Source organism: Stegodyphus dumicola, chromosome 6, assembly GCF_044657685.1.
Source record: "Stegodyphus dumicola isolate Sdum_Otavi_A_Nest chromosome 6, ASM4465768v1".
In the NCBI taxonomy this organism is placed as follows: domain Eukaryota; kingdom Metazoa; phylum Arthropoda; class Arachnida; order Araneae; family Eresidae; genus Stegodyphus; species Stegodyphus dumicola.
The window spans coordinates 155,856,610-155,874,233 of NC_140773.1; the positions used below are offsets into that span (position 1 = coordinate 155,856,610).

A 17,624-nucleotide genomic window follows, 5' to 3' on the forward strand; every position below is an offset into this window, starting at 1 on the left:
GACTATGGTATTCAAAATTCGATGGCGCTAGGTTTTGTTGTTTTTCCTAATGAGAGAAATATACTTAATTTCATGTAGACTCTTCATTATTTAATTTCTTTAAATATAATACAGGGTGATAATATTTGGTGGCAACAATTTCAAAAGTGATACAGCCGTTTATAGTGATTTGATGCAATGAAAAGTAATTAAAGTAAAGCTTCATATGTAACTAAAATCATGAAAAGTAATGAAATATCAGATTCCTATAGTCTAACAAAGAAAATTCTAGAAAAATATCAATTTTTGACTCACATCTACTTGTACAATTAGAGCCATATCAGAAAATAAATCACGTAATTCTATAATACTTTTCTCTAACTGAAGAAATTCTTCATGGCGCTTTTTTATCTCGGCAAGATAATGATGAGCAATATTATAATCAGGTAATACCTGAAAAAAATCACAATTGCCTATTATTAAAATGTTTTGAATTAAATTCAGTGAATAATACATAAAGTAAAAATTAATTCAAATACATTAATTTTTTTCCAATATCATATCTGTAATTTTTTAATCATTTATCTATTAAAGACAATAGCAACAACTGCATACAAGAAAAATTATAAAGAAATTAATAAAATAAATTCAAAAAAATGAGTATTAAAATTTCAAAAAATTACTGAATTTAATTTTTGTCATTAAACTTGGAAAAGTTTGTAATCATGAATACATTACAGTAACTGCTGCTTATTAAAATCACTTCCGTTTCAAAAACATTTGAGTTCATTAAGGAGCTGAATTTAATAAGTAGCGATTTCAATATTGCAGTTATGATGTCAATTTTGAACTTATTTAGTAAGAGAATAACTATGTAATAATTAATACCTAAATTATTAATTGAAAATTAATGCTAAAAAAAGAAAATCTGAAAGGTTCCAGATTTTAAACTACGTCTAAAGGGGCGTTTTTTTAACATTTTGTGTGTTACCTTTATTTATTAAATATCATGTTCTTCGCACTTAAACCATAAAATTCAGTTCAAGAGCAATATCGCAAAATAATTTTAAATTGAGCATATCCTTAGAATCTCTGATGCGCAGTCTCGCGCGCTGGAGATAAAAATGTTTTTTCTGTACAACGTTGCCATTGCTCGCTTTGAAATCGTTTAGTTTTTTTAATCAAAAATTCGCTGAAGTGTTAGAAAATATGAAATCGATAATAAAACAAATTTCAAATTCAAATTATTGCTCCCACATGCCCATATTCTACGGAAGATTACGTTAGTCGCGAGAAACATATATGCATTTATGCAGATTCTTCATTACTTAATTTCTTCAGATATAATACAGGGCGATAATATTTGGTGGCAACGATTTGAAAAGTGAAACAGCCTTTCAACGCAAAATCGCAAAACGAAAACAATAGTCCTTCAGGGCAAATTGCCCCTTTCGACTAAAAATTAAATTATTTGGGAAATTTGAAAATTTATTTTTATTTTTACTTTTTTAATTCCATATCTCATGGAATTTTAAACTTTTACCACTTTTACAAAGAATTGCTCTATCCATATTTGTTTCCTATTGCACATCAGCAGTCTTTTAATTGTACGTATTTTCAAATTTGTAAAACTGCTTGTAGCTTTTCTGATCACAACTTTTTCAATTCAAGAGTTCTTAGAGACTGCAGTACTTTTCTCGGTTCAGCTGATGTTGGCATGTAGTAGTCAGTCACTTTCTTCAGTATCACTTTCAATGTCAGTTTTAGTTTCTGCAGCTCTTTTAACACTTTCTGTAATATCATAGGCAGTGTTTTCACATGCTTTTTCAATACTATCATTAACTGTAATGTATTCTAAAAACGAATCGTGTATACAAGCCAGTTTCCCTTAGAAAGTCATCCACTGAGACATCCCTCCTTTTAGGCAGATAGCCCTAGTGTGCTTTGCCGTAACCAAACCAAACCTAACCTAAAAAAGAATATTCATAATTTCCCTCACTGAAATATTCCCGAAATACTAGAAATAATTTGCAGTTCTTTTGTAGCTTCTTGTAAATAAAAACCACATTATTTAAAGCAATTTTCCCCATGCATTGACTATAATACGCATCGCCTCTAGCAAAGGTATCGACTTAGTTACCTCCTCTGAAGTGCTTGCATTTTCATAAGACTAAATTTTGTTTATCTTTCTTTAATAACACCTTTTCTGTAGTGATTATTAAAGGCTGAATGACAAGTCACATTTGCAGAAGAAACACTAAGAGATTTTTCAGAATGACATCAGAGGGGTGTGCAGCACAGTTATCTAATCATACAACTTTTTTTTTGCATTATCAGTCTCATTTCAAAAGGAAATCAATAAAAATCCTGCTCTTCATTCACGAGTTCTTGTTATTATAGTAAATTAAAAGTAAATTCTTGACGCCTTTAAAACATCAAGGTTTTCCACTCTTTCCAATAACCAATGACGCCCTTTTATTGCTAATGCTGACCAATGATGTATTTATTGTTAATATCACAGCAACTCGTTCTTTTAATTTCTTAAAAACCAGCTGCTATTTCACATTAAATCATTAATATTGCTCCGGAAATACTCTGTAAAACAAACCAGTTTTTTCTGTTATCAATTTTGTATGACCTGTATTCTTTTAGAAGCCTGGGTAAAACTTTTTTATACATCTATAAGCCGAATTATGGCCTGCTCCTTGCTTCTCACCACGTTATTTCTGATAAACAATGTTATTTCTCTCTTTCCATCTAGATATCCGTCCATCACTTGCCACATTTTCTCCGAGCATTTTAGTAAATTCTACAGCTTTTGTGGTCAGTAGCCTCATAGCTTGAAACCATTCTAGAAGAACGGTTTCAATGTGTTTTGATTTTCCATCCGTTTTGTATTTCCTTTAGACATTCGTATTTTTTACTATTTTTTATAAATTTTATTTCTTTGTTTAAGTAAATCGCGCTATGTTGTTTGAGAAATTCCCATTTTAAATGCTGCTTCTCTTTAGTTGCATTTACCAAATGTATGATAATCTTTCAGGCATAATTATTTCGTTTAGATATTTTCGACATGTTACAAGTTATGCACATAGCAAATAAAAATTGTTTAATACAATTCGTAGAAATATTTATATCGGATCGAACACAATTCGATCAAATTTTGAAGGAATTTGAATTTTTCAAAATATAGAATTCTCATTTCTAGCCAGCAATAAGATTGCACTTTGCTTATCAAGTCGACCTATAACTTGATGGTTATTATAGGCATAATCAAAGCTTTTATTTTTATTCTTTAAATCAGCCTACAATGACCACTCTGCTTTTCTAATCAAAGCCTGATTTTGTACAATAATGCAAGGAAGCATTTCATGATATTTTTTCACTGCACCATAGGGAAGAGTAGCCTAATTTGAACCAATTTTGTATTTTTCACAATATAGAAGGACGGAAGAAGTGCCAATAAAAATTAAGTAGTAGAAAATAAACTCACGAAGTGTGCCTTCAAAATAGAACCAATTATTAAATTTTAAAAACTATTTATAACGGTGAAAAATGAATTTAAAAAAATCGTGTCATCGGTTCAATTTAGGAAACCGATTTCCTTATTTGGACCGCTAGTTTCCTAAATTGGACCATAAGCTTTCTTAACGGCAATTACAGCAAAAGAACCTTTTAATTGCAGCATTAACTCCAGCACACCGAGTATGTATCCAAGCGTGACATTTCATGCATTGTTATGATTTCGTCTTTCTTGGTTTCTTCACATGATATAAAAAACATGAATCACCAGTTTCTTTTTTATGTTTCTGCATTTTGTTAAACTTTGGTGAACTGATTTTTTTTTTAAGTTTTGGTAAAACCGCGATTTGTAAAGGGCTGCTTGTTATTTCCACTGCTTTCTGGGCTATTGGTGCACTGCGTGAAGACGGAGGGCCAGTTGGATTTTTCTTTGCTCGCGGTGATATTTTTTCAAGAACTGTCCTAAATCGTTTATTTTCGTTATCACTTCTATCTTCATCATCATCACTACTAGAAGGTGAAACTGAGGTTCTGCAATATTTCTGCAATTAGCTTTTAAAATAAGTTTTAAGCACGCTTACGTATACGTCGTCTCGGAGACGAATTGTTGCCATTCCCGTAAGTTTTTCGAACAGTTGCCGAAATTGGACCCGTTCAATTTCGGCAACTGTTTTCGGTCCAACTTGGGAAACTTGAATATTTAATGCTTGATATTGTACAGAAACGTCAAACTAACATAACCTCGCAAAATTATAATTGCAAATTGTACATAAATAAGCAAGTTTTATGATGGTATAATAAGACATGTAAGTAATTACGTTTAGACGAATTAACTGCCTTCACACTTATGTCGAAATAACAGATTTTCTTCTTAGCCAAACGAATAACACTTCTGTCAATGTAACCACGAAGCGTTTCTTTACAAACACAATTGCATTAACCTCTTCTACATCTACGTATAACAAAATGCCTATCTCAAATCTCGCAGATATCATCAGTCTTTGTATATCATAGCGGTCCAAGTAAGGCTACGGTCCAAATTAGGCTACCTTCCCCTATAAACTTAGTATGTGTATGCACTTGCATTCCCTATCTCAGCTGGTGTTCGAGAAAGAGAACCAGTGTTCACTTAAGCTCCACCTTTTCTTTACTCATTTACAATCAAAAAACGAGTTTCCAATGCCTCTTGAGGATTGCTTTTGTTAATTGTAAGATAAAGGTATTCTGTCGTTCTCACTGAAGTTTCTGCTAAACTCGTTTTATTGAAGAACTGTGTAGCTTAAAAATAAATGAACGAACTATAAACAAATTTTATCAGTCACAAATAGTTTATTTTAGATCTGAAGAACCCGTCTTTTGCTAGTCTGAGTTTCATAAGCGGCGGAAATGAGTTTAATAAAAGGCAGTTTTTCCTTTGATTAGCATATATTTATTTTGTTTCCTGGAAATTTGAAAATAATAAGTGGCTGAGTTTATTAATCAGTGAGTTTAATAAGAGGCGGGTACTATATCTGATCTTGAATTTTGTTTTGGTTTAATTCAAATACTATTCACTTCTAAAACTTTTCGAAACATTAGTTTTAAAAAATTTGAAAATGCTGTACTTTGTATACATTGTTTTAAAAGTTACAATCACAATACACAATATATCAAGAAAATAAAAAATTAATTGCTTATGAATAATTTATTGCTACTTTAAAACAAGTATTACATGCTACTCATTTAAATTGCTTGGAAAATGGTAGTACTCACAGTTTGCATGAATATATCAGTTTGATTTTCAATGGCTTCATCAAAATTTATCTTTGAAATATCTATACCAGCTGTATGGGAAACAGAAATTTTATCTTTTTAACATAAAACTGCACCCAGTCTAATAATTTGATTCAAATATTAACTCATGAGAAGTAAAATTCAGGTAAAAGGCTGAATTAATATTTATATCAGGATATAGCATTTTTACAAATAACAGAATAACCAGAGAGAACTCAAACTATTCAGTGCTTAAATTCAGCCAGTGTCCATCAGATTCTGTCTCCAGTAGCTTTAAATAAAATCATAATTCAAGCTAGAGACCCAAATATGATGACCTCTGATATTTTAATCTATTATTTAACTATTTGTAATTAATTCTTCATTTTTAATTTAATTATTTAATTTTATTACTCATTTCTTATTATTTTGTTTTCCTCTTCTGATGGCCTTTCAAAGGGCTCTAGAACTTCTAATTTTAGAAATTAAGCCCCTATTTTAGTATATTTAATATAAAAAAGGAGGCGAGATTTGAGATAGGCATTTTGTTATACGTAGATGTAGAAGAGGTTAATGCAATTGTGTTTGTAAAGAAACGCTTTCCTTCGTAAATTCAACTTTAAATTTAAAATTTCCCTTCGTAAATTCAACTTTAAAAAAAAGTGTTTTGTAAAAAACAAGTTTTAAAAAAAACTTTCGTTTATTAATAAAATAATCAAATCAAACAATGCAATATACCTTTCTAATTTCACACGTCATATTTTATTTGCAAACCTAAGAAGCACGTTCATATGTAAAAAATCTTAGATTATGCAAATACACAGGAAAAAATATTTCCTCCTTAAATAATTATCATATTTACTTTACAGGATAAGGGATATTTTCGGGTTTTATAAGATAGCTTTAGCAATTTTGATCATAGTTCTTGTATTTACTAAAACAACTATTTCCAGTTTTAAATATATTAAACAACTCCATGTTTATTTCTGAATAATTCTAAAATACAAGGGGCATTTTAAAAGAATATTATAGTTTTTCAGTTTTCATTTTTGTTGATCAATAACGTATAAATTTAAATAAAATTTAGAAATTAAAATTTAGAATTTTTGGTTTTGATGCAAAGTTCCTTAGCTGCATTTCCTTGCAATATTTTTTATTCAAGAATATAAAAGGAGAATTAAAAAATATCAGTGAATAATTTCAATTATTCAGGGATAAATAAATAAGGTTTTAATAAACAATTATGTAACTTACATTGATTAAAAAAATAAAGTATGAAAACAGTCCTAAAAGCTGCTTAAAGATCATATTCATTAATAGAGACGTTATTTCAATAAAACTTATGTAGTTTTAGAATTCTATAACCAACTAGTTGAAATATTATTGATAAAACATTTAACAAAATTTTCCCATAATTAAAAATGCAATTTCATAAAAATTATGCCTACAAACTTAAAAAGCATTTTCACCAATCCCGGAAAATAAATAATAACTATCAAGCAAGCCTTTACACGAAATTAGCTAATGCGCTCTTTTCTATATGATTATATTATCCAGTGTGTCCTTAAGAGGTTTTATACTGCCTTTATTTTCTCACAGGTTGAAGGCATGTGCTTCCAGTTACAAAGATGCTTTAATCCTTAATCAGTCAGATATAACATCTCCAAGTCTGTTTTATTTATAAATAGTTATGTGTCTCAGTGTATCATCAATAACACATGATCAATTAAAAGTTAAGTAAGAATAAAATATCTTTAATATTTATGTTGTGGCAGTTTAAAATTTTAAAAACTTTTGTGTAAAAATTAAAACATTCAACCATTCTGTAATCTATATAATTATATTTAGTAAAAGTTTCCAATCATTCTATAAAATAAAACACAAAACGTTTGACTTCATAAAAAGTGATCGTTATTTAGATATTTAAAGTTTGAGATAATGTTTCCTTAAAGTCTGAGGGTTGTACACCATTTGAAGAATGGAATATTTAAATATTTCATACAACTGAAAATGGAATAGCAGTTCAGATAATGCTTTCTGATGTTAATACCATAATGTGCAAGCAGCAGCCAATTCATTTCTCACATATTTTCATGAAATTATTGAAAAAGGCTTTTTGAAATAAGTATAACAAACTCGATAAAAAATTGATACATGTGCAATATCAGCACCATAACATCACAGGGTATGGGTCGAAGCACACAAAATTGAGGAGTCAGCACGAGCAGTCTAAGGTAACTTGAAAAGAAGAAAAAAAGGCGCATTTCAAGGTATTCTACTTCAACTGAAAGTGAGATGATACATGCAGTACAGGAAAACATCAGGACACCTTTTACATATGGTAGAATGACTGAGAAGCTTGAGGAAGGACACAGTTTGATGACTCTCTTCCAAGTATTTGGAACTGATAAAAGGGTTGTTTCATGAGCTTGAAAATATTTCCAAAAATATGTACAGCTGTAAGAAAGATTTGTGACGGTCGAGATTTGTGTGATTTAAGTTTTGCACACTAGTGTAGTATAAATGGTGAACATTAATATGCAAACTACCATAAGAAGTTTGCTTGATATTAATTTTTTTCAAAAAGATTTTTATTAACAGAATTTTACAGAATTCAATTTCTAAGAAATTAATGATAAACTTATAGCAACTAATAACATTATTGTTTTCATGAATTAAAAATGAAAAATATTTCCAGTAAAATAGCACAAATATTAGATCATTATCCTAAATATATAAAACTGTATGTAAATATATCTCTAGTAAATATTATTAATATATTTTTGGCATTTAAAAACACAAATTACTCGCATGAAAACGCTTTTTGCATATCAGATGTGACAAAAATTTTTAATTTAAGAATGCGACATGCTAATAAATCCTGAGGGACTATCAACAAATTATATTAAAGTAAATGCAACTTCAAATTATTCTAACTTATTTTTTACCTGGCCCCTCAAGGAAAACCGAAAAAAAAAAAAAGGCTTTCCTACTGATGAAACCTTTTAAAATACTAAACCTAGAAATACAATAATTTGACCAATTTTTAATGCATAGAGATGTAACTTGCTTTACATTACATTTTATGTAAACATGAACTTTCAGTGTTATATGGATTGAAGGACTTTATAAAAACCAGATTTTCTAATTATTACAAAACTGATTTTTATTTAAAAATGTCATAATGTGGATGTTCATTCTTCATTTAAAATATTTTTATTACTAGAGATATATGTTTATGACCAATAGATGCAAAAATAAAGTCCATATGAAGATTTTTATGGATATGATATATAATAGGGGTGCCCAAGATCCTTGATAGTCCGAGCCATTTTTCAAAATTTGAAATTTTTCGGAGCCGCAATTAAATACGTATTTAAAAGGTATGCAAAAAAGGTATTAACAATTTTTTTACAGAAATTATATTTATTGAAAACATATAAATAAAAGTACAAAATATGTGTGTTGAATTTAAATATTAAAAATTAAACACATTTATGTTACTTCTCATGAAAATTCTTTAAAATTTGGTGAATAATTGGTGACAGCACTTCTCAGTAATTCTTTGAGATGCTGGTTAGTTAATACTAATCGGTGTTTGGATTTCACGAATTTTAAAATGGAATAAAATGATTCAAATAAGTCGTTGTTCCGAATATTGAAATAATTCGTCAGGCAGCCTTTTTTTATTCAGAATGCTTCGATTCTGGTACAAATTTCCGAAATTCAGCAATCGGCTTTGATTTATAGTTTAATTGTAGAGCTTGATCTTCTTGCATCTCTATTAATTCTAATTCTCCAGATGCTTCTTGTGTCATAGTTATATTAGAAATGGAAAACTCATCTTGAATTATGTGAATTTCAAATGGATTCAGGGAAAAATTCAAGAGACGATGGCTGGAAATGAAATTTGTTACAACGTTGCACTTAGTCTTTCATATTTGTTGTCTGTAATTTAAAAGACATTTTGAAACACATACGGAACGATAATAATTTTTGTTTAATATAATAACAAAAAAATGAAAAGAGAACTAGGGTGCATTTATCGAGAGCCACAAATAATCCTTTAAAAAGCCGCATGTGGCTCGCGAGCCGCAGTTTGGCCACCCGTGATATATAACGTTGCCATCACATCCCATATCGGCACTTTCCGCCCCTCTTATATAGAACTTGCATGCCGTTTTTTGATGTTTTGTACATTATTAAGAATAAAATATACATACTCTCTGAGAGGAATGTATGATAATTATTGTAAAGTAAATTTTTCCCAAAACTTAGATGCATACCAAACTTTTAAAAACTTATTTTACAAAAAAATTATTCTCCAGATTTATGGAGAGGTGCTGGTGATATGTCTAAATAATGAAAATGAAACAAAAAGCAAAGATCTTTTAGTAGAGTAAATACTGATGTAAGCTATGACCTTATTGATAAAGCTATAGTGATCATTTAAGAGCACTCATTATAGTCAGGAAGAAATTGACAATTTATTCTAAAAATAAGCGAAATAAATAACACACACAGCCTAATAAATACCTACAAATAGCTTAAGAAATGAAGAAAATGAGAATGCAGATATTAGGCAATTCCTGCTTAGCACACAAGAATACTATTACTTATCAAAATTACTCTCAGAGTAGATTTTAGACCAATTCAGCTAACTGCTAAATCTCGCAGCTGATTAAGATGTAATTCTCTGGTTCTCAGGCCCATTTTCATATACTGACTGCAGCATGGCCATCTAGAAGCTTCTCAAAGAATCCATCATAAGGTTTAAAAAATGTGCTTTTCAGAATCTTCCAGAAAGTCACCAAGTTGGCAAGAAATCGCCAAATCTTGCTAACTTGGTAATAAAAAATGTCTCCAAAGTTCATTAGAAATGATTTTATGATGATACTTTATTGTAAGATGATGGTACTTTAATGTAAGATATAATCAACAAAAGTTTCCTTTTTTAATGCATGTAACTATTTACACAAAAAAATTAAATATTCATGAATGAAAAATTTTTTAAAAGGATATATATATTGAATGTGATATGCATGGTTATTATTGTATCATTTATAAAATGTCCTAAATTATTCATATAGAAAGACACTACTGACTCGTTAGTTAATAACAATATCTTAACACTTTCAACATTTAAAAACAAGTATCTGCTTTCATTTTAATTTACATAATTTGCATGATGACTAAAGATATATTTACCAATTTGTGCTTGGCGTTTTATTCGTTCTTTAACTTCATTGATGTATTCTTCTTGTATATTATAATAATTTGAAACAGAAGAAGTTAATCGCTGTTTTACTGTTAGAATCTACTGAAAATATTTAGACTATAACATGATTTAATTAAAAACGTACTTATTTGTAAGAATTTTATAAAATAAATCCTACTTAATTTCTGCATAACTGCAAAAATAATTAATAAAATTCTTTACAGTATATATTATTAATAAGTTTCGACAGAAAATTTTATTCATCGTTGTCTTAAAATTTTATTTTAAGTTTTTAAATTCCATTACCTTTTATAACAAGTTGAAAATACTAGAATGTTCCACAAATATCTTATTCTAAAAACATTAGATAATGCTACCAGTATTTGCAAGAACATAAACAAACATCAATATAGAACATCATCTCTTTAAGATCACTACAATAATTCAGTACTGTACAGTCTTTGACACTGAAGTGCAAAATCAAATGAAATTATGGATAAAGGAAAGAGGATTCACTTTGTTCAGATACCTACAATCGCTACCGCGAATTTAGAATTAAAGGAAAGAAAAGGGGGAAAGAGAGATTACTTTACAGATTTAGCAGAAATTCACTCAAATATTTTAAGAAAATATTTTCTTTGTTTAAAATAGTTTAAGATAATGTATCTTATTCATTTCCAAAATAACATAAACAGTTTTAAAATTGTGCCCATGAAATTAAACTTAAACAAACAGTGATGATGTGCTTGAGCTTTTAAATAAATAGCAAGTTTTTGCGTTTTGTCATCATGTAATATACTTTTATAAGACTAAATACATTGCGAACAAATCCAAAGTATTAAAATGAAAGATATAGTTATTTTAAATGTTATGCATACTTGTAAGAGTAATGAGAGGACAGGAGTCAATCGATGTTACATGTACTAGATATAATATATATTATTCTTATTGTTGCGTGCGTCCGGGCTCATAATAGATTGAATACACACAGCTTCGATGTCAGGTTGATAAAATTTGTTTTATCAAAATAAGCATTTCAGAGATCTGGAACTTCCCACAAAGATAGTCATACAACTATTCACAATATTACAGAGTATAATCAATAGTTATACTTCAAACTACTATGAAAGATAAACACAACGCATAATGCAAAGCGCAGCTAAAAAGAAAGCTAACCAGAGATTTCTCAGTACTCCAAACTCATGCCGAGCTAAAAGCTAACAACAACTGACAGCATTTGATCGTTGATCATTGCTTTGCTTAATTAAAATTTTGCCCTAGGGACACTTGCCTGAGTTGAAAAAAAAAAGTGCTACTTAGCACCCACACCCACAGGTAAAAAAGTCCAAAATAACAAAATCATGTAATTTTCTAAAAATATTATGCTTGGACAGAAAAATCAAGTTGCGTGGATGGGGATTGAACGCGCAAACTTAAAAGTCACCAACGGAGAGCAGTTGCTCTCTCCGGCCTTAGCTAGTTTTCATCCAGCCGCGGAGATATTGCTAGTAATTTTTGTTTCTCGAAATTACTTGAAGGCAACATGAGAGAGGAATTACGATTACAGCTAATAATACTGATCAATTACATTTATTCAATTACAATAACTATTACGGTCATACAGGAACCGGACCAAACGGTCGCCACCATGGATCCTGGTGAATCTCTCAAATTTGGCGAGAAATTTTTGGAGCTTTCTCGCCAAATTTGGGGATAAAAATTAGTCCCAAAAAACGTTGCCAGCCTCGACAAATTAACGAGATACCCATTTACTTGATGGTAAATAGACTTGTCCCTGTATTCTTATTTTTTCAACATAGCTTATCTCTTAATACTTTTTTTTTTTTTTTCGTTACATTACACAGAAAAATACAACAATTTCACGTATAATTTCACTAAAATTACCTATCTAAGTACAAAATTCATAACAATATTACATGTATTAGGTATAATATATTATTTGCCTAGCCTCCCATTTTATGAAACACAGCTCTACAAACTTTTTTAGCTTAGCCAATTTAAGTATGATTATCGTTGGCATATCAAAAGATTAAGACTAGGTTAAGAATATATAAATAGTTTTATATATTCTCAGCCTAGTTTAATGAAAAACAGCCTAGTTTTACGCTGTTTAATGACACTAGGATGGATATATATATATATATATATATATCAATCAATGATTGAAGTAAATATATTTATTAACCGTAATAAATTGCTTAATACTTTCGCAAAAGCTGCAAAGTAATAAAATAATAATTTATTTACAAATAAATTATTGTGTATATTATCTCCTTTGAGAAAGGTAGTAGAATTTCAGTTGCATGAAGTAACTTACAAGCATTTAAAAATTAATCTTGAAAATTTTTTTAAATGAAACATCAAATATGAATCATGAAAAATTTAAAATGGAAACTTTTAAAAAATGAATATATATATATAACATAAGCTGATAATAATAACATTGAAAAAGGGTCACACACACACACACACACACACACACACATATATATATATATATATATATATAATTGTTTCATAAGAATAAATTGAGTTTAATTAAAAAAATTAAATTTAAATACATATTTAATTAAAGATTCTTTGCGCCAATGCTGCAAGGAATGAAATTTAAATTTAAACAAATTTAAATTCTAAACAAATACGTATAAAAGTAATAAAGTAGAAAAGCAAATTTAAATTCTAAAAAAAGGAAAAAAGCCAAAATAATTTAAAAATATGCAAACATGTAAAAGATTTAATTCTCGAACTAATCTACAATATCATTTAAATTCAGAAGCATAAGCAAATCAAGTGTAAAATCTATCCATGAAAATAAATCTACTAATTTAATAAATTAAAATTAAATTAAACAATTTTTTTAAAAAATGCATATGTGAATGATCGTAGAGTAGGCAAGAGACAGACTTATCAAGGGAAAGTTGCCTGCAAACCTAACTCTCCAATCATTCAATTCGTGTTTCGTCATTCATGCAGGCAAGGGTAAAAGTCAAAACCAAAAGTAATTCCAATAAAGTGGTACCCTTAGAAATTAACATTTAAGTATTAACATTTAAGAATTAAAGTTCAAAAAGGAAAATACTAATACATATATACATATATAATAAGCTGACAATAATAACATAAAAAAGGTCAATACTTTAACAGTACTAATAGGAAGTACATACATTATAGTAAGATAAACACTATGTGGTTTTTATCAGACTATTGATCCTCTTTTTACTTCCTTGTACGAAGTAAAAAGGAAGTATTGTAATTGCGAAAAGTTTCAGGCAGCATATTTCAACGAAAATATCCATTTTGACCACTATCGAATGCAATTTAACGATGTTTTTGCGTGATATCTGTACGTAAGAACAAAATAAAATACTCTTTTCCTTCAAAAAAAAAAAATTATAAAACTGCTTAAAAATTAATTCTGAAGAGAATTTTTCGTGGCGTCTGTATGAACGTATGTACGAACGTGCGTACGTACGTATCTCGCATAACTCAAAAACGAGTAGCCTCAGAACGTTGAAATTTTGTATATAGGACTGCTATAACATGTAGATGTGCACCTCGTATTTTGGTTGCAATCGGCCGCACCAAACGTATATAAATATATTTATATATATATCCACTCTGTTACCCGGCTCAGTGATCTCAGTTTCTTTACTCTTATATGTTTGTAAATTGTACATTTTTTGCTTTAAAAATGATTGTATTATGTAGTTGTTATCTTCCGGTTAAGGTTTTTAGTAAATCTGTATGCAATATTTTTAGAATTATCAACAATTTTAAAGTTGTCTAAGTGCCGCTAAGCCTTTTTTTTATGGCGGCCATTGATGTTTACATTTGAAACAGGAGACTAGTGGATTTGTTGCCAATCTAGAGAAACTTAGCTTCGCAACAACAAGATAACGCATTCATTTATTATTGCCAATTAAATCATGCTTAATTCTTTCTGGAATTTTTTCGAGGAAATAAGTGTTTAAAATTTACTTCGTAATTTTTAATATAGATATTTTGAGTTTTTATGTATTTTTGCTTTCTCGCGAAGTGAGAACTGAGTTAATTAAATGAGAAATACTCAATTGTCTGTGAAAAACTGTTTCTTTTTTGTTTTGTTTGCTTAATGTCTTTTATACATCATTCTAGCTTTATTATAGTATTTGAATAGAACAAGTGGCAACGATTAGATAATTCTATTCTTTAAATGATATAAATTTTGAGCATTATGAGTTATAATGTGAACGAAATATATAAGTAAACTGTTATATAATTATTGGATTATATAACAGTTAACTTAGTTTCTGTTATATAATTATTATATAAGTTAACTGTTATATAATTATTGATACTGTTAAGTGAATATAGCGCCATAAACAAATACTAGAGTGAATTTTAAAAAATGCATTTATTCTATTGTGGTTTATGCGCTGTCGGCGAAGTAGATTTAATTCAATCCAATAAGTTTAAATGAAAGGCAAGAAAAAATGCGTATAATTTAATATTCCGTACAAGGAAGTCATGTGTTGTACACATCAGATTTTTTGATTTAATTATTATCTCTTTTTTATTACATTAATTTCGCAGCATAATGCATGACTTTAATATTTCATAATTTTAATTTGAAATTTCTAAGTTTTTGTATATGTATATATACTGGGTAATACTAGGGATGACATGCATAACTAATGCAAAACCTTGAAAAAGGAATCACCGGTATTATAATTAATAAAGTTGTTTTTTTAATTTACCAGAATTTTTAAGCAGATTAGTCTGGAGAATAAGTTTAGCTAGTAAAATAAAATTAAATAAATAAATAAAACAAAACGAGTCCACTAAAAATAATGGAAGAATAAAGATAATTTGAAATGAAAGAAGACATAAACAGCATTAAAAAATATTTACAATAGAACTTTAACAATACCTTTAAATTCAAATTTATATAAATAATCAATTAGAAATTTTTGTGTTTTGACAAAGTTTTCTTTTTAAAAGAAAAAGCATATATACATCTGTGTGTGTGTGTGAGAGAGAGAGAAATATGAAAGTTACTATGAAAGAAAATTACAGTTAATTGGCAGTAGACCTTTAAATTCCTGCTTTTAATTTGGTTACAGCAAAATCCTGGAATCTGCATTGCCTCACCTATGAGTTAATTTCATCTGTCATGTGAAAGCTCTTGTCGATATCTCAAACAAAGCATTTTAACACTATATATACCCCAGCTACTAATGCACACCCTTTCTCAAGGTAACTGAGAACATTCTCCTGTGCACTTCATATGTTATAAATATATGTACACATGTACAGAAAAATCACAAACTAGTATCAGTTTCACAGATTTCTACAGGACACTAATTGCAATTCGCCTTTAGTGGATATCATGGCAACAGCAACCGAAATTACTAAAGTCCAAAATCAAGACTGCACTGAATCTAGCATCTTAAGGAATTATCACAAACAACCCCAAAGCACTCCTGGACTTTATACAGGAAATTAAAACAAAAATTAGAATAAAAAACAATGGAAATTAACAAAGATCTTAATACTAAATGAACTTCAAATAACCTAGTTAAAGAGATTGTTGACCTTATCAAAGAACACTTAATTTAGCCTTAGATATAGCCTGTGAGCGTTGATTTCTTTTTGTGGGAAGCCATCAAATGTGTCGTGTATCCCGATCTGTTGTATCTGAAATGGACCTCGTGGCAAGACTCGCCTACGGAGCTGCTACAATCAAAGAAACTCCCGGTGTGGTTTGACCATGTCCGGCAATAAATGGTCCGTCAGTGTCAAGCATGTTTGGCATCTGATGGTGCAAATTGCGAGCATCTGTTGTAACATTCAAGCTGCCGTACACCATTTGCATTCAAGGTCCAATAAATGTTTCAAATTAATCACTCTTGTTTCTTTCTTTCTTTTTTTCTCTTTTTCCCATCTTCTACCACTTACCTCTGACATTTTCGGATATGGGTTCCTATGCAATTCTTAATCCTTATGATGTGCCCTACCTCTCCTAGAAGTTTGTCGCAACATTTACGGTACACCCTATATGTGCATACAAATTGCAAAATAATAGGGTTTCTTTTAAACTTTATCTAAACTCTGCACTTGAAAATATTCGTTCTCAAGAGATTAAAAGAATGTACCTCAATGATCCATATTTTTTTTAGAAAAAAGTGGTGTAATAAAAGCCTAACTAATCTGACATTCAACTAAGCAAACTCAGTAACCAGAATATTTAAGAATTTTGGAAAAAAATTTCCTTCAAAAAATTTAGTAAATGAAAGATTTGTATTGCGTTATAGAGCTTGTAATATTATTAACACATATACGTTATCGCCAAACAGTGATTTAACACCAGTAATGGAAAATCATGATATCACAACATAATCATGATAAGAAGCTCATTTTGGTGTAATTTAAATTCAATTAATTCTTGATAAGCCGGTTCAATTTTTCTAAAGAAGGATGTAAGTTGAAGTTTTGCCCTGCATTTCAGAGGAGAGGGAGATTAATATTTGGGACTGCATAAAGTCGAGCATTTCCAAAATTAAGGGTTCCAAGCATTAAAAAAAAATCTGAAAGGTTTCAGTTTCAGATTTTAAAGTACGTCCAAAGGGGCGTTTTTAACATTTTGTGCGTTACCTTTATTTATTAAATATCATGTTCTTCGCACTTAAACCATAAAATTCAGTTCAAGAGCAATATGGCAAAATAATTTTAAAATTAGCATATCTTTAGAATTTCGGATACACAGTCTCGCAAGCTAGAGACAAAAATGTTTTTTCTGTACAACATTGCCATTGCTCGCTTTGAAATCCTTGAGTTTGTTAATCAAAAATTCGTTCAAGTTTTACAAAATATGATATCGATAATAAAACAAAGTCCAAATTTCAAATTTGGGCTTCCAGATGCCCATATTCGCAGGAGGATTACGTTATTCAAAATTTGATGGCTCTAGGTACCGTTGTTTTATCACAAAGCGAAAAATATACATACATTTATTAAGATTCTTCATTATTTAATTTCTCTACAGGGCTTCATTATTTAATTTCTTTTCATTATAATACAGGGCAATAATATTTGGCGGCGACAGTTTGAAAAGTGAAACAACGTTTATAGTGAATCAACGTAAAATGCCAAA

The 17,624-nt window shown here is 29.3% G+C and overlaps 1 protein-coding gene across 6 annotated transcripts in view; it reads right to left on the reverse strand.

Moving 5' to 3' along the window:
• Positions 1 to 17,624, reverse strand: part of LOC118196321 (syntaxin-1B-like) — a 177,756-nt gene that overhangs the window by 18,523 nt on the left and 141,609 nt on the right. For 5 of the 6 annotated variants that reach the window (XM_085819082.1, XM_085819085.1, XM_085819081.1 and 2 more), the window contains 3 exons: positions 10,462 to 10,570; positions 5,254 to 5,324; positions 295 to 432 (listed from right to left, as the gene is read on the reverse strand). In XM_085819082.1, the coding sequence (XP_085675208.1) occupies positions 295 to 432; positions 5,254 to 5,324; positions 10,462 to 10,570 (318 nt within the window). The remainder of the gene's footprint in view (positions 1 to 294; positions 433 to 5,253; positions 5,325 to 10,461; positions 10,571 to 17,624) is intronic. The other variant, XM_085819086.1, reaches the window with a different exon arrangement.